This window comes from Lepisma saccharinum, chromosome 7 (genome assembly GCF_977018435.1).
Source record: "Lepisma saccharinum chromosome 7, izLepSacc3.1, whole genome shotgun sequence".
Taxonomy (NCBI): domain Eukaryota; kingdom Metazoa; phylum Arthropoda; class Insecta; order Zygentoma; family Lepismatidae; genus Lepisma; species Lepisma saccharinum.
Genome location: NC_139235.1, coordinates 75,062,508 through 75,084,838, shown reverse-complemented (window position 1 = coordinate 75,084,838; position 22,331 = coordinate 75,062,508). Strand labels below are relative to the sequence as shown.

The window sequence follows — 22,331 nt, the reverse complement described above, 5'->3', positions numbered from 1 at the left end:
TCCTCATCAAACCATTCACCTCGTCGGATCTTCCTGTGCTGTTTCATGTAGTATCTCCTTAATTATATTCCATTTCCCTTCAATACTTTCGCTTTCCCACCTTTGACTTCTTTGCTCAAGTTGGTTGCCTACCATTAAACGAAATTGGTTGGCAATTGCTTCATCTCTTTTTAACTTCTCATCATCATATTTGTGGGCACCTTCCCTCTTCTTCCATCCCTATATGTGGCTATTTGCTGTCTGTATTTAATGTGGACTAAATAATGGTCCGAATCACTGTCTGCTTCTCGACAGCTATCTACCTGTAGTATATCAGAGGCATGCCTTCTATCTATCAGCACATGGTGAACACCATCGGGTGAACACTATGTTATTTTCCTCAAATTCTTCCTTTGATGCCAGGTGCTTCTAATTCCCATTAAGTTACACATAGCCAGATCTATCAGTATCAGATCATTAGCATTTGAAAATTCATGCAAACTTTTCTTTCCTATAGTGTCTTGGAATGCTTCTTCACGTCCAACCTTGGCATTAAAATCTCCCATTATTATTTTAATGTCATGTTTTGTTATACGATCAATTACTTGTTCCAACTGCTGGTAGAATCCATCCTTTTCATCTTCTTCTGCCTCTTCCGTTGGGGCATATACACATACTAAGATAATGTTGAAGAACTTGACTTTCATTCTCAACGTACATAGCCTCTCATTTATTGGTGTGAAGTTATTTACTACAGTTTTATATTTATTGCTTCGTAGGAATCCTGTGCCACCTCTTGTACTTCCACTGCTTCCACTATACATGAATGTATAATCCACAGTAAGTAACATTCCATTTCCTTGCCACTTGATCTCCTGCAATGTCGCTACTATTATTCTGTATTTCTCCATTTCCTCCTTTAGGTTCTGCAGTGCACCTGGTTTACTTAATGTTCTAACATTCCATTTGGCCATGTAGTTATCATTCTTCCGTTTACGTAGTCCTTTACCATGCCTGTGATTTTCCATAGAATCCATCCGGCTATCATTGTTTCTGAGTTCCGCAACAATGTTTGTTTTTTGGGATAGGGTCGTTAGGGTCAACCCCTAACCTGGAGGACCAGGTAATTTTTTATCGAGGTTTTCTTCTAGCCTTTGGAGAGCCAACTTCATTCACTGCAAGGCAACAGAGTCTGGTTTTGGTCCACCCCAGGTATTTTATTCCCCCAGTACCCACCATATCTGGTGAGCATTCCCTTGTCTGCCACCTAGGGAGGCATCCATTAGGAGACCAGCAACTCTGCACGGGTGCAGAATTATATGGTAATTTAATTGTGTAATGTGATTATTTAAATGGATTAATATGTACTTGTCCTTCAGCCAACAGGAAATCTGGCAACAATGATGGCGATAGAATCTTGTCACTCTTCCGGCGGTATTTGAATCCTTCTCAAGTGATTGACTTAGCTGATCGCCCACCTGAAGCAGCTCTCGAGTGGTGTACCTTGCTCCAGGATGTCCGAGCAAATGTTCTTGTTGCTGGAGGTGACGGGACAGTTGGATGGGTCTTGAACAGTATTGATCAACTCAATCTTAAGGTATATTATAAATATTGGGGTACGGCAGATTAATTGCTACCCAGATAGTATCAGCTGATATATGGATATTGGTGTATCAGTAAAATTAATAATAATGTTACGAATCCAATGTATCTTTAAATAGCCTGTAATTTAGTGCAAAACTGTATCTTGTTATTTTTATTATGTCTGAGCCGATACCACTTTGAATGTATACCAAAACCAATACTCTTATTGAATCCAAGCAATACCAATGCCTGAAAATTGTAACAATTAAAAAGTTCTTCAGACTATTGATTAATATTAGTGGGTGAGTATTCTCTCCAATTATGAGCATCAATTTACCAGAGTTTTACTTTAAAATATCCAAAAACTACATCAGAATTTAAAAATACTTCTTATGTAATCACAAAATATACTAGCGCAAAGATTTCTGAAACCTTAGAAGATATGTGAACTACAGGCTTCCTTGCGATTTAACCTAGCTCTGCTTCCATGCCAAGGTTAGAAATATGGTGCTGGATCTGTATTGGTAATGAATGGATACTTTGAATATTGCACAATTTCCAGGATTATTAGACTTGCAAAAGTGTCACATGTCTTTTTTTGCAGATCTCATGAATGATCAAAATGCCGGGAAAATACCGTAAAAGTATTGCTTCAAAGTGGTATCAACTCAACTCTGCTTTTTATGATAATTTCTGGGTTCACAATCTTTAAGGTGTTATGAAATTATTCTTTTTAATAGACAGACTGATGGGGCAATTTGTCAAAAGTAACTTCAGAAACTTAGCTCATGGTCATAAGTCAATTTATTTTTCATAAAGGTAGTATTTACTCATATCTTGTGGGTGTGTGAATTACTCACAATTACAGAATAATAAGTATTCTTAAAAAAATATTTAAAAAATACTAAACTTATTTTACTTATGATTAGTGAGTATGTACAATTTCCAAACAACGTTTTAGGAATCAACTGTTCCCTTCATCAGGTTCCTTCTTGACTAGCTTCATGGCCACGTCAAATTTAATTAAAAACAAGGAAAAGGGATATAGGAATAACTATGGTAGAAAAGGAATCCTAAAAACTTGCCCAATCCTGTTAAAACTTCCATCCCCACTACCATCCTTGGTAAAACCACATATGTTAAAAAGTCAATCATTTTGACTTGAAAAGTTAAAAGACGCTTGCCAATTCACTTTCCCTGTGAGGGATCCAGATTGCCTTCTTGCAGAATGCAGGAAGTTGTCCCATTCCAATCCCCGCCCACAAATTTCCCCTTCCCTCCCCCTATCTGCTTACGTCACATCGTACTCAAAGTCACTCGTCTCCCGAGCATCGCGAATATCGTCCGGGGTAACATGAAAACCTATTTTTTTGTACTCGCGCTCTTTCCATCTTTTGAACATCCTAATCCAAATCTCATCAACATTTCCATCATCGCTATTTACTTTATTAGTCCTATCTTTGCAAATGTAGGCAGCCTCGTATACATTCCTACTAATTTGTTTGTTTTCATTCTGAACAACCTCCCTTTTCTTAATATTATGACCCTCCTCAAATATGTTCTGAAGCCCCATTCTAGGAACTCCCTCCCTTAAATCTTTATCATGCTCACCCCATCTTATATCCATACTTCTACCCGTTTGTCCAATATATTCCTTATTGCACATGCATCGAAAGGTAGTATTTAGTAGGTTTATCAGTTCACCAAATTATGTCCTTCCGGCTCGTAGTTGTTGAGATGCTGATTGTTGACATGAACAGATAGATATGGCCAGTACATATTTTCTGATTAGTTTCCTAAGATTACAAATTTTTACTGGTATGCAGTGCCAAGGTTTAGGTGCATCTGAGACTGAGTATGACCCTGAGGACCTCCCGAATGCCATACTGATAACATCGTTGCCTTGTAATCAAGGGGGTTCTGATGGTTGGGATTCAACATTAAATCGTAGGTCCAGTGCTTGTAGCCTCTCTGTACATTTGAAAGTACTGTTGCAATCAATGGTTTAGCAATCCCCACTCTAGACCAACATCTATTCTCCCAGCTGACGAGACTTTCGGGGCAATTTCATCATTCTGCAGCTTGCGATTTACAATATGTAAAACATATGAAATAACTTTTTTTTCCCCTACAGAATCCACCTCCAGTGTCAATCTTACCATTAGGAACTGGTAATGACCTGTCTCGTGTTTTGGGCTGGGGAAGCGAACACACTGGAGAGATAGATCCAATGAATATTTTGAATAAATTGAAAAGAGCATATCAGACTACTTTGGATCGGTAAGTAGAAAAGTCATAATCTTCTCTCCCTTCTTCCCTCTGCTTGCCATTATTGATCAATATTGCGTGAATCATGTTCAATTCATCTGAAAAGAAACTAAGGAATTTTTAATATATTTCGTAGCATCTTGTTCGTATCATGAGATATTGAAACTGTAGGCATATTAGTATATTGGTGAAATCATCGATAATTTTCAGTCTAATGTATCTACAAATAGTGCAAAATTGTGCCAATTTGTTGTTATTTTTATGAACATGAATATAGCATTCACATCAGTTTGTTTTTTTAATAAAATGCCTAAATATGCAGTTATTTTTTGAAAGGCTAAAACCATTCCAGTCAGCTGGTTACATGCATTAATATGTTCTTGAAAGAGCATTTGCAATTTTGTGTTAGATCGATAGGATATCAGTATTGTTTAATTTTATATCAAAACTTTTTTGGGTAATTCCAAAAATTTCATATTAGTCTACTGATGCCAATTCTCTAGCCGATTCTGACATATACCGATGCTTAAAAATTGTAACCCTTAAAAGTTGTTCAAAATATTGATTAATATTAGTAAGTGAGTATTCCACTCCAATTACAAGCATCAATTTAACAGAGTTTTGCTTTGAAATACTAAAATTCCACCAGAGTATTAATATAACTGGCATGCAATCACAAAATATCGTTTTTTTTGCACACAATATTTGTGCAAAATAAATGGAAACTTAGAATGTAGCGTATCTTGCAGCATAATTATAATCTGCAAAAGAAAAATGTTGCAAAGCATTTTTGTGGACTCTGCGAATGACCAAAATGTCAAAAAAGTATTAGTAAATAAAATCCATCCAATACCGATATATCAGCATCGGCTCAACCTGAATCACTATATAACAGATTGATTATATTACGCATTCTTTATTTGGTCTACCTTAATGGTTTCCTATTATGCTTACAGGTGGTGCATCCACGTAAAGCCTCGTCGTCACCTTGGCATCCGTTTGCCTGCAAAGGTTCTGTATATGTACAATTACATAGGCATCGGGGTAGATGCTCAGGTGACTTTGAATTTTCATCGCACACGAGAATCTCCTTTCTATATAGTTAGTAGCAGACTTCTTAATAAGGTAAGATCTATATGTGTGTAATTAACCTGAGTTCATAATGTTTGCTTACAATATGATTCAATGCCATGTATTCCTAAGTACGCAAATTACTTCTTTGGCTTGCATTGTTCTCAGTATTTAAATCATGCCAGAAAGCCATTCCCACTCAGGCTCTCACCAGCAAATTGATTGACTCAGGCTCTCACCAGCAAAGGTTCCAGTTTTGAGTCCTGAACTGAGCATTGGTGTTCTTTGTGGGTCTCCCTTCATCTGTACCAAGTGTCTCAAATTATTAATTATTATTAATGTTTAAACTAACGTAATTATATTAATTAAAATATTCAAATTAATTAATATATTTTTATTACGTGAATGGGTAAAAGGACGGTATAGGAATAGTGATATAACAGCACATATTAATTATCTAGCTTACGTGTAGTTACGATCGGCAAATTTTGTAAAAAAACAAGTGCAACTGCCCTGGCAAGGAAATTAATGTCAAATAGATAAAGAATTGAATATTTATTGACTATAGGAAAAGGATGTTAGAACCAGTTGACGGAAAGTAAAGTTCCTGGTGATATTGTATGGATGTTACATTATGAGTAGTAATAAATCTTGCATAAATCTTTTTTGATACTGTCATTCAAAGCCATATGATCCCAATCTAATCCTTGCCTTCCAATAAGCTTGGTGGAAATAAATAACCCTCGATTAAACAAGAAGTATATTTTCATTATTTAATTTGTTATTTTATTATTTAAGTTTTGTACTTATTAAGTCTTTCGGGAAGGGAAGGGGTCCGGACGACCTAAATACCTCCTTTGTGTCTCAAAGCCATATTATCCCAATATAATCCTTGTCTCCAAAGTTCAGAGGAAATTATACAGCAAATGCTAATCGAGTATATTATTTGCATTATTTAATTTTAGTACTTGATAAATCTTAAGGGGGGGACCCCTGAACCCCCCCCCCCCCCCCCCAAACACGTCCTTGACCCTGGACTGCATTTTGTAGACTAATGAGGCTCTGCTGTCTGGACTCTCAAGCAGTGGAACTTCTATTGTGTTATGTCCTTTTATCAATCTCATCTTATTGCCATTCATACTCACCTTTGCAATTAACCAAGAGTGTCAGAAAAGCAAAGTTAAATGAATGAATCAAAGAACATTTGTTATTGGATTGGGAGAATTTCCATTATTGATATCAGCACTTTATGGGTTAAAATTTCATATCATACCATTATTGTTGTTGTTTTTCTTTTCTGTTCATTGCATTAACTCAAGTTCTTGTCTATTTTTCCAGCTTTTGTATCTAACGTATGGCACACGTGAAGTGGTTGAAAGAGGTTGCCGCGACTTGGACAAGAGAGTTGAGTTGTACGTGGATGACAAACAAGTGGAGCTGCCTTCCATAGAGTCCATAGTGGTGTTGAATATCCCCTCTTGGGGTGCAGGGGTGCAGTTGTGGGACATGGGTGCTGGTAAGTGCTTACACAATTAGTTAGAGTATTCAACTGGTAAAGAGTATATAGATCTTGCTCAGGATAGGGACAAATGGAATTCCTGTGTTGCTGCAGCCATGAACCTTCGAGTTTAAGAAGGCTAGAGAATTAGTTAGTTAGTTAGTATTCAACTGGTTTGTTTTGCTGTTGTCTAGATATCAGTGCAATGAAATCATTAAAAATAACTAGACAAGAATACAAACATACAAATGCAGTTCATTTTTGAACTATGTACGTATTTTAACTATGTACCATCGATTTTCTATCACTTTTGGCTAAAGTGACCATACGTCCCGTTTTGACCAGGACAGTCCTGTTTAGGAGACGTATCCCGGTTGTCCCGTCCTAGTTTCAAAAACCCTTAGTATGTCCCATTTTATAAAAATATAGAAGTTAGCTCGAAAATTAGATCTAAATTTGAGACATTTCATGCTAAAAGAAGTCGATGGCATATTTTAAACTAGTGTCATGCAAGTTATTCATAGAAATTAGTTATTTTTCATATTTAGTGTTGCTTTTCTGGCTAATTGCGCATAACAATCCAAATGCTACAATTTCATCGAGAAGCTTAGAGCAGACAGCAGTTTACTGTTTAAGTTATCTCTTGTCGCGGTTTTTATTGTTTTGTGTTGGTTCCGTTAATTCTAGAGCAGTGAATAAGTTTGACCAAGAAGCGTACCTGTAGTTTTAATGTGGAACTACACGAAGAATTTAAATTTCTGCATCTCGACGCAAAAAGAAAATTCGTAATTAACTGGTGAATGCTAATATATTTAGTTTATCTAATAATAATAACATTAATGAAAATAATTTTATGATTGCCGATTTTTCAGGAGGGGGTAAATTGACTTTCTTAAGACCTTTAGGCTCAAAATATTATGGTCACCCAACTTTTGGCTAATCGTGATGATTAGATGAGGGGAACACGGGGACACTCACATGCATTCGAATGCCCCCTGAAGAAATTCTAAAAAAGATGCAATTTTTCAGAATTTTTAATACCATGGCAGGAATTTTCAAAAATGATTTTGCTGTTGCAGGTCAAGAGTCCAGAATGATCTTAATGAACTAATGAAACCCATATGCAAGTAGTGGTATCAGCTCAATTCTAGAATACTATGTTGGGATGTAAGGGATGACCCTTACCGAAGACACCCAAATATTAGCCTCCCTTCCATGTAGTACACCCTGGAATGTAGTTTGAAGACTAACGAGGCTCTGGCATCTGGCCTCACAGCCAGTATAATCCTCTGTGGAGTTTGTGTTGTGGTGTCCATATATGTTTGTCCTTTCATGTGTGTCATCTATGCATGTTTGTGATTGTCCCTTCATCCATTTTAGGGATGGGCCGATAAAAAATTTTGGCCAATACCGATAAAGTACCGTAATATTCTTCCAATCCAATATAAAATTCCAAATGGTTCTTGAAGAACCTGAATGGTTCATTGACTTCCTTAATGAATGTGTGTTTCAAGGTGACTGCAGTGCAAAAGAAGTTGCATGTGTAGACATTTACTTTTTTAAAAAGTAGGGCATGGAGATTATCCATAAAAAATATAACAAAATGACAGAATTTTGCACTAAATTACAAGTAAAATTTAATTTTACTGATAAACCAATAGACTGACATGACTATATCGGCTGATGCCGATAAAGGATTGATTAATCTGTCCCATCCATAATTCATTTAATTTTTTCACCATTCATCCTCATCTGTAATTAGCCAAAACTGGCAGAAATGCAAAGATAAATCAATTCATTCAGTTACAAATATTCTGTAAGAGCAGCCTGTAATGAAAATGTGTGTAAATTTTGTTGCAGGTGGTGAAGAAGTGCCTCCCCAGAGCTACAGCGATGGGAAACTTGAAGTGCTGTGTCTTTATTCATCATTCCATATGGCCCAGCTACAAGTTGGTCTTTCTGAGCCATACAGAGTTGGTCAGGCTTCTTCAGTAAAGGTAAGTGGAATCACCATCGGGAGATAGGTTAGTTTTACCCTACTGGTAGTTTTACCTTACGTGGCCAAGGTAATCCTGGTTAGTACGAGAGGAATCCCAGGTTCGGACCTCTTGATACCACGCTGGCTCGATCCCTTGGTGTGAAGCTACATTCGATGGTTGAAGCCTGAAAGCCTCTAAGGCTGAAGCCATGTCCGGAGCCATGTGATCCTGGGTCCCTGCACTCTGAAAGGCAGATCAATCCAACTCTGGACTCCCCTCCTGAAGACTGGTAAGGCAGACTTCCCTCCCGAAGACTGGTAAGGCAGGGAGCTGACACAGCGGGACTCTCTCGAGTTCCTCCCAGGCTCCCCGCGATAGGTGCCATTGGACTCCACCCATCTTGCCCCACTGACCCAGGTCTTTGGGAACCTAGGAAGGGATTCATGGGGTGACCAAGCACTCAGAGGTTGGAACCCTGAACCACTCGTAGAATTTTACTTTTGCATTATTGAGCAACTGTTGTCAAAGTGAGACAAAAATATCTGAATATGTTCATCTGTCAGCGCCAATGACATATATATCATTGGATATTATATCCTTAATTTCTATGGTATTTGAAGGTCAGTTTGGAATATTTATTTATGTGCATGGTAATCATGCATGATGGATATGTAATCTTTGTAATGCTTTCTAACAACAAGAATCAATGATAAGATTTTCCAGTCAGACAGTGCTCCCACTGACCTGGAAATCTGGAAAACGTGGAAATATGGCTCTTATACTTGCTACAAATAAGACAAAGGACATTCCAAATATGGTATTTCTTGCAGTCAGAGCCATTACTTTTATATTTCTACTCAAAAAATAGCCCGTACACAACTTAAAATTAATAAAACATTACAAATTTGTCTCAAAAGAAAAGCAACTTGAAAAGACATGGAAAACCTGGAAAAGTCAGGGAAATTTTTTTACCAAATTGGTGGAACCCTGACAGAGAAATGCTGTAATCCCCCCCCCCCCCCCAAGATGTGTTTTCAAATAACTGTTGTTTTACTGGGAGCTCAAAATTTATCTCATTTTCCATGCTTTGATGTTAAGCAATGTTTAGGTGGGATAGTTATGAATTTCATAGAAACCAATACCACCTCAACATCATGAAACTGAAACACCAGTCCACCCAGTGTAAAATTAAAGCAACTCAAAAATTAGAAATATTAGCATAAGTGGAGCAAAAGTTACAAGTGTGCTGGGCCAGAAACCGGCACGGACACCGCCTTTATGGCAGTGATCCTCTGTTGTCACGTCTACCTGCGAAGGAACTCGCGATCAAAGAACCAATTACGCCCACTGTTTGGTCAAGAAGTGACAACGTTAAAATTCCCCCTTCCCAAAGCAGCCAGTAGTGAAACACCATTCTGCACTGTGATTGCTCACTGGTTGCTACATCTTCCCTGGAATAGTACAGAATTCTGCTGGGTGCCATGGAGTAGTTGGTTATCACACTGGTTTTGTAGTAAAATCACAATCTGTCATAAGTTCAACCTCTCTACCAGTACAAGGAAATTTGTTCACCTGAAGACAAGAGAAGAGGTGCTCTCTCAAATCATGGTGTTAGAATAAGTGTGGTTAAAAAGCACTAGACAATGGGTAATGTCCAATTAACATTGCGTGTCAAACTGAAACACCACAGCGATTTCAATATAGCATGTTGTTTCTGCTTTCAAGAATATGATATTTAGAGATCTATGTCTTCACCCCTGCATGTTGACAAGTGAATGACCTGCTCCATGCCAACTTTGATGATCGTGTCATCTCCAGAGATATTCCAGATGATTGGCCACCCTGTTATCCAGTCTTGTATTCATGTGATTTCTCGCTGTGGGGATTCCTGAAATATTGTACTTATCAGGAATGTATACAGACTCTGCCAGAGCTGTAAGCCAGCAAAATATAGCATCTCATTACCATTCCCCAGGAAATGCTTCGTGGGACCATTGATCATGCTGTCTTATGCTCCCAAAGGGTCATTCATGCTAACGGCTCACATATTGAACAATTCTGTACCAACTAGCGTGACCAACTCTCCTATATCTCCTGGGATCTCCCATATTAGAGGTTTTTTTCTTTTTAAAAGATCCTCCAAGATTGCGAAATTTCAACTCATTCAGAGTTCGGCGAGCCATACAAAACTTGAAGTCAACTGCACGTTTAACCTTTTGTGGGCGGAAGTGACATCATATCTTGCAGTAGTTGAATGATGCTTAGTTCGATAAAAACATATGGGTTAGGACTAAGAAAAATGCAAATTTGTAAATTTTTATTCTCTATAGTGATCTGTATATTATATAAAATGTAAATTAATTCTTTTGTTTAATATTAGGCCTATAAATTCCATAAACATTTGTTGGAGTGATGCTAAAAATACATAAAATTTGTCGCAACTAAATCTCTCATAAATTCAATGCCGAAAATTGGTCATCCTAGTACCAACATCAACTGAAAATAAAGTTTCGAATGTCCGACTTCTGACTGTCATTATTTCAGTGCCAGATTTCCACCTGGTGGAAGAAATTGAACTATTTTTTTTCATTGGCATTTTCTTTCCTATGGTCTGCATAGCCTCTATACCAAGTTTCACAACAATGTGTTGCTGCAACAGGATGGCTGGCTACTCACCGGAAATTCCTTGAATTCCAGGAATTGTGCGTGAATTATTGGCTTCGGGAATTATGCGTGAATTCTAAGTGAATTTTTCTCCGTAGACGTGAAAAATTCCAACTTTTATTAATTGAAATGAATTTATACATTTACAAATACCCCAAGGCAAGGTTTTGACAGTTTAGCTTTTATGTCTGTCGAGAAAGGAAAAGAGAAGAAAAAACTGCGTGGAAAATAAAACAGAATTTTCACAATCCGTTTACTTTGTTAGTGTCCTTTGCAGAACAATCTATCTGATAGGCAGATTATTGCAAGATAAGATATCATAAAGTTGACTAGGTAAATTTGAGTATATTAGTATATTTCGTAACATTTGTGACTTGTGTTTGTAGATGTATTTCTAATCTGAGTATGTGAAATGGCAAATGTAAATTCCACACCTCAAATTGAATATTTTAAATAGTATATGTACCATTTAATTGAATGAATTAGAATTTTTGGATTCATTGGAATCACACAAACCTTTTATATTATAAATGTGTGTGTGGTGAGAGGTGATTGTACATAAGGTTGAAATAGAGAAAACATCAGCTTGTACCCTTGAATTTTTGGAAAGTTTGCCTTGAAAACTGGGAATTATAGTTGAATTTTATCATGGTCCTAGAGTGGACACCCTGTTCAAACTAACTCGGGATGGCTCTGATTAGGAGAATTTTAACTCTAACTGCGCAGTACTTGAATTTTGCCATGTTGCTGGAATAGTAACTAGTTTTGCTTTGTTCTGCTCTCTTAGATCCGTCTGCTTGCAACAACGCCTGTTCAAGTTGACGGAGAGCCGTGGGAACAACATCCTGGTGACATTGATATCACATTTCATAACCAGGCAACCATGCTTAAGCTGGACAAGTAACGAGGATAGCAAGAAAGCCTGTTAGTCCTAGTGACTGAATATGTTGTTCAACCTCATCTAGTGGTGGCTGGGTACTTATTTACAAACGTTACTACACTGTTGCAGTATTGTTTATGTATGAATCAGGTAAATTGTTGTTGAATCTCCTTGTCTGTTCTCTCTAATTCCTACCAAAGAAATATAAGCTTTATGCAGATATGATTATTAAAACAGCTGAAAGATTTTACTAGCGAATGCTGTGTTACAACTTTTTCTTCCCCTCTGCTCTTTTGTTGAAAAAAGATTTCTGGTAGGATACATAAAATATATTTCAGCAGAGATTACTCATTTTGTTAAGCATTTTTGCATTTTTCCTTGTTATGCCATGTAGTATAATACTAATTTGTTGGCTGTGAATTTTTATTGTATTTATAATGGGAAATTGTATTAAAGTTTATCTTGTTACTCAGTATAGTAACACCAATAAATTATATGCTCGTTATTGCAGAAAAGTTAAATTTTTAATATTCTTGAATTAAATGACAAAAACTTTAAAAATCTTGCTGTGGTCTGTACCACATGTATTAATAACCCAAGTATGTCAGGCACGGAAATTCATTATTTTTAATGCATAAGAATAAGCCTTATAATGAGAAGTGAAAAGAAAATTTAAGAAGTCTATTTAATATATATAATGTAGAAGAATCAATAATTATGTGGAATTATAGTTACTGTGAACACCAATCAAAATGTATTTGCCAAGTAATTGCATTCAAGCAAATAATTGTGACAACAATGTTTCAGAGTCAATCAAGTCATGTTTGCCATTCATACATGCTTTGCTGGCACAGTTAATACAGTGAAGCTTTTAAAGTTCTAAACTATTATTATTATGAAACATTTCTCTCTGCTCGCTTTAATTACAGTAAGATTGTAATATAAAGTGTGTATTTTTTATTCAGAAAAAAATTAGAACAAAGATATTGTTTTAAACAATCGATACATTTGACAGATAATGCCTGTGCAGTTTCTTAATGAATTATCATAGCAGTAGTTTCAAAATTAACCACAGGAGAACTCTGATTTTATATTCAGATCTGAATAAGGCAAAACATAAAATTTTCCAGCATTACAAGTTTTTTAGATGTGATCCTCTGGAAAACATATAATCAGGGTTTCAATGGATTGTGTTGGAAGTTTTCAATGGATTCTACATCACATCTTATTTTGCAGTGAGATTTTTCTTTCGTGGGATTTATGATTTTGTAAGATTTCTTGCTTACATGATATACCCAAAATTTGTTTTCTCATCTCTCTTATCATCTTGTCATTCTCTTTCGTAAAATATTTGTCAGATTTGGTCACCAGTTTCCCCAATACTTGATAATTATCAGAATGTGTGTACAGTTTCTTTAAAGTTAGGTATGCTTCTACCCTTCATTGATGAGGTATAATGGTGTTAGGTTTCCATCTAAAACTGAAGATCTAGTTCTATTTATACTCTGTATATTTGTTGAACTTAAAAAGACAAATTTTGATTTAGAGTTTGCTGTGTGAAATGTTCATTTACTGAAACATTGTTCACATATGTAAATTACTTATATATCATCCATAGACATTACTTGTAAGTACAATACATTGTACAGCATTGCTGAATGGCTCTATTGTCCACAAAATTATTGACTGCACCTAACATGTGCTATTTTTCACATACACATACAGATTCATTCAGGGTTGGCCAATAATCAGAGTAGAAATTGACACTTAAATATTTTTTTATTAATAAACTAATTTGAGTGATGTATACAATGAATGCTTAATGTGTGGAGATTTGTCTTGACTTCTGTCAGATTAAAAATTATAGATACTAGAGTTTAGAGTGCAATTAATAATTAACCAGTAGACCTAGAAAGAAACGAGTTACATGAAAATTTAGCTTATTCAATTCTGCGTTAACCTTTAGCCTCCTGACGGTCGAAATTTCGACCACCACATGTGAACCCCTTAACACCGGATGGTCGAAACTTTGACCAGCAGCATGCGTCAGCAGTTAGAGTCGTTTTCACGTTCAGAAGACACAATGGGCTCTTATGGGCAATGCTTTTCTTATGGGAAATACGAGCACGCTGTTGTGAAATTTCTGGATTTACAAATTTAGCTTAAGTAAAATCGGTACCTGCAGTTTTGCAGGAAATTTTGTAGAGAATACGATGGTGAACACAAAAAACTGGTAATTTGCTTACATAATTTTAGATAAATTAAAAACTCAAATTTTCCGTGAAAACACAATTTTTACATTGTTTTCATTCCTAACGTTGAAACATGCCGTAAAATTGAAGCATTCATTATTAAAAAAATTGACACTGTTTTTTAATTGTCATAGGTGACGGTGGTACTCAGAATTTATCAATACTTTAAAGCATATTCGCATTAAAAAATATTCAAATAAAGTATGTAGAGATTTTTTATATTCGTGCAGTAGAAAATGTCGTCGGTGGCCATTTTTTGTTCTGTAATTCGAAGTAAAAACTTCCAGCGACAAAGTTGTGGAGAAAATAATGAAATTATTTTTTATAACCACTCAAAGGTTCCCAGAAATATTACTTCCATGCATTTGGAGTTTCTTTTTAACCCGAACCGCGCGCGAAGTAAGGAGACGTTGTCTGGCCATCTTGAGCCGACTCACCGCAGCATTCCGGCTATCACCACCAAGTTTTCGAGTTGTTATTTTATTCCCATTCAGTAAAAATATGAACTTCATGCAGTTATAATAGAATTGAAATTACTTAAATTTAATAATTGACAATTATTTCCAATGCTGCTGTTGTGAGCAACATTAGTGCTGTCGCAAATACACGTTGTTTTCGTTTACATTACTGTCGACATTAATACTGAAATGAAGATCACCTTTGAGTTTCCAACGTACACATAAATTCATAGACACCATATTAACCTTTGAAAGGCTTTCCAACACGTGACAAAATATGGGGCTTCAAGATAGAAATATGGCATGCCTTGCTTGAGTCATTCACGTCTTATCAGTTCACGTGGGCCATAACTCATTTGTTTGTTTGGGTTGCAACTTGAATTTAACCCATGTGCCAGGTTCCCCTTACTTGAGTGAGAGATCTGCTTTGGTCTGTTTATACTTTTTCCCTCTCCCGAAAAAGTGTTTTCAGTTGTGTGAGCTCTCGGTGATTTTTACTTTTTTAAGTGATTTCTGAAGTGTCATATTCGTACATTACACTCGCGTGTGTAGTGATCGCAAAGGGTAACTGTAACGTTCACAGTATAATATTAATATTAATAATTACATATAATTATCATTATATATACAAAATATGTAACACCTTCATTGTGAAGGAAGGTCATCATTTCCCGGCGACATGAGCTAGCGCTGTATTGGCAACACTGTGCGGTTTCTCCATAAGCGCCGTTGTGTCTTCTGAACGTGAAAACGACTCTAGTGTGCAATTTCTCAAAAACTACACACAATATTTCAGTTCTGCCTTTTTTCTTAAGTATACACATAAAGGTATGACATACTCAAATTACAAAATAATATATCCATTGGTACTATTATTAACAAGCGAAGTTTGAAAACATCCTTTGTTTCACTTTTTTACCTCCATATTATTATGGGATAGATTTCTAAAAGTGGCTATAACTTGTAAACTACTGCATCTTTTTGAAAAAAATAAATGCTACAAGCAAGAATGAGTAAAAAGCAACATTTTAAGCAATGTCTGACAATTAAGGATTTGGGGGGGGATGCGGGGGCAAAGGCCCGATTGTCAAAATTTGCCCCAACAAATGTTAGCACATGGCAGCAATTAACACGTCATTTCTTGAAAACTATACACTGTATTTCTGTTCTGTATTTTTGTTCATTAGTTTATGTGTGAAGGTATTAAATACTGTAATTACAAAACAGTACATCCATTGTTGCTATTATTAACAAGCACCATTTGAAAAGAGCCCTTTGTTTCCCTTTATTTTACTTAGGGATTTAAAGATAAATGGCTGTAACTGCTGAACTACTGCATATTTTTGAACAATTTAAATTCTAAATGTAAGAATGAGTAAAAAGCAACATTTCAAGTAACATCCGAAAATAAAGTATCCAGGGGGGAAGCGGCAGCAAAGGCCCAAAGTTGGAAATTTTCTATAATTATGCAAAATTTCCGAACCCCGTAATTTCCGGTTTTTATTATTATTATTATTATTATTATTATTATTATTATTATTATTTAACAAGTTGCAGCATGAGCATTACATATCCTCATAGAGTGGTCTTTTCTCGTGCTTCCCTCCAAATTTGGTCCATCCAGCATCCATACGGCCGATTCTAGAAGGGAAATTCCGGGCATTTTCCCGAAGCTGGCAACATACTTTATACAAGGTTATTATTGTTTTACTCAAGAAGTATCAGTCTGATTTCAACGAAACTTTGCAGGGTTGTAGGAATGTACCACCACTACATACTGTATTTTTTCATTCACTTCGATCTATTGAGGGTGGTACATCAATTTTAAGAAACAACTTTTTCTTATTGAAGATTAGGCACACACAGATGTACTACGTAGAAATTACTGGTCAAGCCTGCATTTTGTGCTGAAAAATTTCTACATAACTTTTTATTAGTATTAGGTAGTCCTACAAATACAGTCTTGTTCCTGTTTTGAAGCTCTTTGCATCTGTTTTTAAAATCCATTATCATTGTCAATTCACATTGTGAAACCGATTTTATACAGATTTTTTTATGCAACAGAGTACAGCTGTACACGGAACATGCCAACATGACACACATAGATGTCTGTTGAACCGTGGAAACTGCAGGCTGTCACTGCTAGTCTCTCCGTGCAATGTTGCCACGTTCCACACACATATTTACCCTTGAATGAAAATCTGTATAAAATCGGTTTCACAATGTGAATTGACAATGATAATGGGTTTTGAAAACAGATGCAAAGAGCTTCGAAACAAGACCAATATTGTATATGTAGGTCTACCCAATACTAAGAAAAAGTTGTTTCGCAAAATTGATGAGAACGGTTTTTTTTTTACCAATTTTAAAAATCTGAAAATTAAGAATTGTGTATAAAACCTTTCTCCCTGCACCATACTAAAATTTCATAATATCGGACAAGCCGTTTTTGATTTACAGAATTTCAAAGAGAGCAATGATTTGCAAAACTCAAAAAAACTGCCCCTTTTTTGTTCTCACAACGATAAAAAATACAAGGCATACTTGAAAAGGAATTTGGTTAGAATAGATTAATGCAGAATTGAATAAGCTAATTTTTGATGTAACTCGTTTCTTTGTAGGTGTACTGGTTAATTTTTAATTGCAGTCTAAACTCGAGTATCTATAATATTTAATCCGATAGTAGGTTTAAAGATGACATGATTTAAATTAGCTCGATTTGGGCCCAAATATTCTCCTTGAGCTGCTCATGTGTACGCAGTTCGTTTGTGTGCACCTGCTACAGGGAGTAATTGAGAGCTGAAAGATCCATTTCTTACATTAAAGTGATGGGAAAAATCCATTATTTTCACTTGTTCCATCATGAAATTCACCATGATCAATGTCACAAGACTCAGTCATAATATCTACCTGCAAGGGAATAAAATTTGAACTCGTAACAAAAAACGTACTTGCATATCAAATCCTACTCTAAATTTAGGCCCCTCCTGTGTAACATTAAAGTATGACACTGCATGGAAATATCAGTGAAAGGTATATTTGTTAAAATTAGTGTGTATAGAGAACAATTGTTGTTAAAGTTAGTTGTTACATGTCTGATTCCACTATGTGATATATAACTAAAGTAATATTTTTTAAAGCAGTTTGTGAAATGTTTGTAGCATTTTGTAAAATGTGAAAAGTGTTTGTGATAATGTGTGTGTGATCCAAGAAGAATTTCATGCTAGCACATAGTAGCATTATATTGTAGTAATTTTGTACTTACCTTAACTGTATGGTGTTGCATAGTTGTAAGAGAAAGTTGTTTGTACAAAATGTGCAGGATTTGTGCATGATTAGAAATTATTCCAACTTCATTTATTAATTTCACGTTAAGAGGACTTGAGATGCAGTAAGATAAGGAACTACAAGTTCTGATGTGGACAGTGGCAGTGGCCACCGAAATTAATCAAAGTAAATAAACAGGTATGTGGATATGTAAGCACATTTCTTGTGTACATTAACACGTTAAGTTCCAGACAACATTTCATTCTTTTATTTGTCAGGACCAGGTCATAGGCATGCACACGAGGGGTCAAGGCAAAGGGGGTGGGGGGGAGCAATTGCTCCCCTAATCATGGGCATACATATATTTTTACCAGGAAGAGGCAAGCAAAATATTTTTTCCCAGGTGGTAAACGAGGTATATTACCCCCTTAATAGTGTTTCCCCCTCAAAAAACACCACTTGAGTTTGAAACTATTATGTTCCTACATCCCCATTATAATAATTAATGTAAATTACTGTGACTGAAATGAAAATATATATGCAAAATATATAGTTTTTGGTTGGCATTCATTTTACAGGGGGGAGGTGGGGCCATCCTTGCCCCCTTCTGTGCTCCTATATTATTATACTTTCACCTATAAATTTGGTGTAGAGAGATCTTATCTTCGTTATTAAACAAATATACTATTTAAGAAATGAAGTATTGTTAAGCCGATGAAAGTTCCAAGCAAGTATAGAGAAGCATTATATCCCATGACTATCCCACTTCGTTCTGTATGTTTAAAATTACACTAAGGGTAATTTTCGGTGGGTCTGGACACACACTATATATGCCCCTGTTTTGTAGCCATCAATACAATTAAACAGTGAGATGAAGTGAGGTTTTCTTTCCTGATCAAACTTTCCTTAAGGCTTTTGCCATCCTTAATCAAAGTTTCTGTGCATGCATCAACCAGGTGGTTGATATTTTAGACAAATCTCAGTGCTTAATTAGTGCATGTGGTTCCTTGATGTAATTCCGGCTCAGCACTGTCACTAAGGTCACCAAAAGCATAAAGTTTACTGCTGGAGTTTTGTCAGTCTCCATTCATCATTGTAACACTTCGGGATTTTCCATTCTATTACAAAAACGAAACTTCTAACTACAAAATAGCAAACATCACCACCTACTGCACAATGTAACTCAGTACTGAACAAATGACAGTAACGCTGCATTTCTAAACATGCGCTACTGACATTTGTACTAAAAATTATCAGACCATTGTTATGCTTCTTATTGAAGGACCACAAGAAACAAATATGTACTTTTTCCATATCATTAGTCCACACAGGTAATACACAAACTGAAAAACTTACTTAAAACATGTATGATTTTAATGCATAGAGCCTGCTGGTAAAGTAAATTTGTGTATCACATTTATGTATCTGGCGCTTAACGTGTTTGAAATTTTTGTATGTTGTGACGATTATTTTGTAAATGACCTGACAGGATTATCTCTAAATATACCTGGAAATAATATTTATTAGTTTTAGAATGTTGGCAAAAGAATAATAATAATCTTGTAAGAAAGTTAAGCTTTGTGTAAGATTTTAACACAGATTTTTTTCTTGTCTGTAGTTATGTTACAAGTTACACCAAATTCTGTGAGATGAAGTAATGCCGAAAACAACATTTTCACATGACCTGTATTATTAAACAATTTTCCTGAGAACACAACTTTGCAGAAAGTTATTTAAAAATTTGATTATCTTTTCAAATTTATCTCTTCTGCATGTGTTTTGAGGACACATTAATAAAGGAGACAGTGGGGCTTGTGCTACCCATAAGATACCTTGATTTCCTTTGAATTTAGGATAAATTGGATCCAAAATTATGGAATATTATCAGGACTGAGCTGATATCAGTTCGAATTTAATCAACAATAACAGCTAGTACTTTTCTGGAATCTGAGTAGCACAAAATAGCAGGTGACACTCTTGCAAAGTCTAAATATCATGGAAATTATGTAAAATGCACAATGTACATTGAATGTGCAGTATATGCAAAATTTTGAAGACCTTTAAATTGTTACAGTGGTCAATTGCATCTCTAGAAAATTAAACTTGTTGAGAACTGTTTTGGGAATGAAAGGTGATTTAAGAAAATTCCAGGATGCTGATTACGAATCATTTCTTCCCCATCACATCAGATTTTTTCACAAATTGTAAAAAAAGTAATTCCAAATATCGATATTTACATACACTATTTGCATACACTAGCACCTAGGTTTTTCTTCCAAAAGAACGTGAATTTTCATAACAAATTTGAAATGTCATTGGTGAAACTGTCAGTTTTTGCCTTTTCTCATGGAAGCTCCAAAATCCAGATTTCCTCTGTGTGCACCTTTTGAAATCTGTGCCATCACTCTTGTATTCTAACATCCCTGAAACTGCCACTCCATGTCACTGATTTCCGGGAGAAACCGTTTACAGTGTTCTTCTCTTAGTTCACTCATGTTAGCAGGAAAACTGTCTACTGTCTGGAAATGGATCTTGAGTTCTGTTCCCTTAGTGCACAATACCAGTACTATGGAAAAAATTAGTAACATTGTCATCATATTCGGCCGATCATCTTCGACTGATTATCTGCCATCTTTAAATTTACTGTACCAGTTTAAAACACTTGCCCTACATACACACGTATCCCCGAAAGCTATTTTGAACAGTTTATAGGTCTCCGAAGCTGATTTTCCAGTTTTAAAGCAAACTTTTATACTCACGCATTGTTTCGTTTTTTCATCCATTGTTCTCTACACACAATAATCAGCCAACAACACTACACACGTTCACACTCAACAGGCTGCAGCTCACAACTAATCAAAGATCGAGATGTGATATGATCCTTCAAGGACAATACAAGCTTTCTTTTCCTCACACAGAACCCCTGCAAAACCTAACGAGTTAACAGTGGTGACTCCTGTCTCATAACTTTTCAATCACACCTCGTACACCCACATTCAAGGATCCTTTGGCCTGCAAACAATCGGAACGTGAACCTCTGAAATTTAAAAAAAAGCAGGGGGAGATGGGGTGAAGATGAAAGCAACAGGGGAAAAGGAACACACATCCATTGGGTAATGTTAAATTGTCTGGCAATGGATGAAGCAACTAAACAGATGAAACTTATTTTTCAGTCGGTCGGTCCATAATAAGGAAAGTCCGATTTAGATCATGAAATATCCAAGATTATGATTCTAGATATGGGTACCCAACTTTTGGTTCAATATCCTGGTACCCCATTTTTTGATGTAGTAGATTTAAATAATGGCAGTTTACATTTTTATATTTATTGTAATTGTAATTATTTTTGTATCGTGTATATTTTTCATTATTTTTTGATGTTTCTATTTAGTGACATTACTTTTTACAAATAACATGGGATATTTTTAAAAAAATTGAACTAGAAATATACTATGTAACTTTCATAAAATAATCAGGTGTACGTGTTGTTCTGAAAATTATGCAATTGTTAAATAAAATTATTGGTATGAATTTGTAAATACTACTTTACTGCTTGCATATATTCAAGCTAGATTAATAAAAAATAATTTTGGATTTATTTCCAGTTTGTCACCAAAACTAATATATTTTTTCTAAAATTAAGGGAACTCAAATGAAAAAAGTCAATTTGAAATATTAAAATGTTATGTCTAATTACAAGTTTAAGTAATGAACATTTGTTCGATGATATGTTTAAAAATTGTAAACAACATAATTTATATAATGTCTTAATATACATAGCTCAGAAATTGAAACAAAAAGTCTCCAATGTTTTGTTTCAATTTTCGGGCAGTGTATATCAAGGATTAAATGCAGGGACACCCCAAATTTCATGTTTCCGTTTTCTTCACATTACGTAATACATTCAATCCTCATCGTCCCAAGTGAGCAGAATTTTAAAACATTTCCTGAATTTTACATTTTCTTGCATTTTAAGTTTTGTTTTTATAGTCATCCCCTGAAAAACATTAATTTGAAGTTCCACTGCATAAATATTGTTCTATAATTACTCCTTGTATGTTTTAATATGTTAATGTGTAATTACCTTAATTTTAAAAAATAGGTATTTAAGTAGTTTCATCGCTTGTAAAGGCACATATATATATATATATATATATATATATATATATATATATATATATATATATATATATATATATATATATATATATATATATATATAATGACTTATATATATGCATATATAAATGCATATTTATTTGCCATCTATGCATCCTAACTTATTTTAAAGATCTGATACATATTTGATATACTACAATGCGATCCATTGAAATGTATACCACCACATCAGTGTTCGGCAACCAAGGCACTCGCAACCATTTGTTGCAATCGTAGTGTGTCGATGAAGCAAATGCCCAACAGTTCCCGGTT

The 22,331-nt window shown here is 35.3% G+C and overlaps 1 protein-coding gene across 2 annotated transcripts in view; it reads left to right on the top strand.

The window, feature by feature from the left end:
- Positions 1-21,384, top strand: part of LOC145989927 (diacylglycerol kinase epsilon-like) — a 54,343-nt gene extending 32,959 nt beyond the window's left edge. For both annotated transcript variants that reach the window (XM_083125445.1, XM_083125446.1), the window contains exons 6-11: positions 1,359-1,576; positions 3,698-3,843; positions 4,788-4,956; positions 6,241-6,418; positions 8,261-8,397; positions 11,831-21,384. In XM_083125445.1, the coding sequence (XP_082981571.1) occupies positions 1,359-1,576; positions 3,698-3,843; positions 4,788-4,956; positions 6,241-6,418; positions 8,261-8,397; positions 11,831-11,947 (965 nt within the window). In that variant the 3' untranslated portion in view covers positions 11,948-21,384. The remainder of the gene's footprint in view (positions 1-1,358; positions 1,577-3,697; positions 3,844-4,787; positions 4,957-6,240; positions 6,419-8,260; positions 8,398-11,830) is intronic.
- Positions 21,385-22,331: the final 947 nt, after the last annotated feature.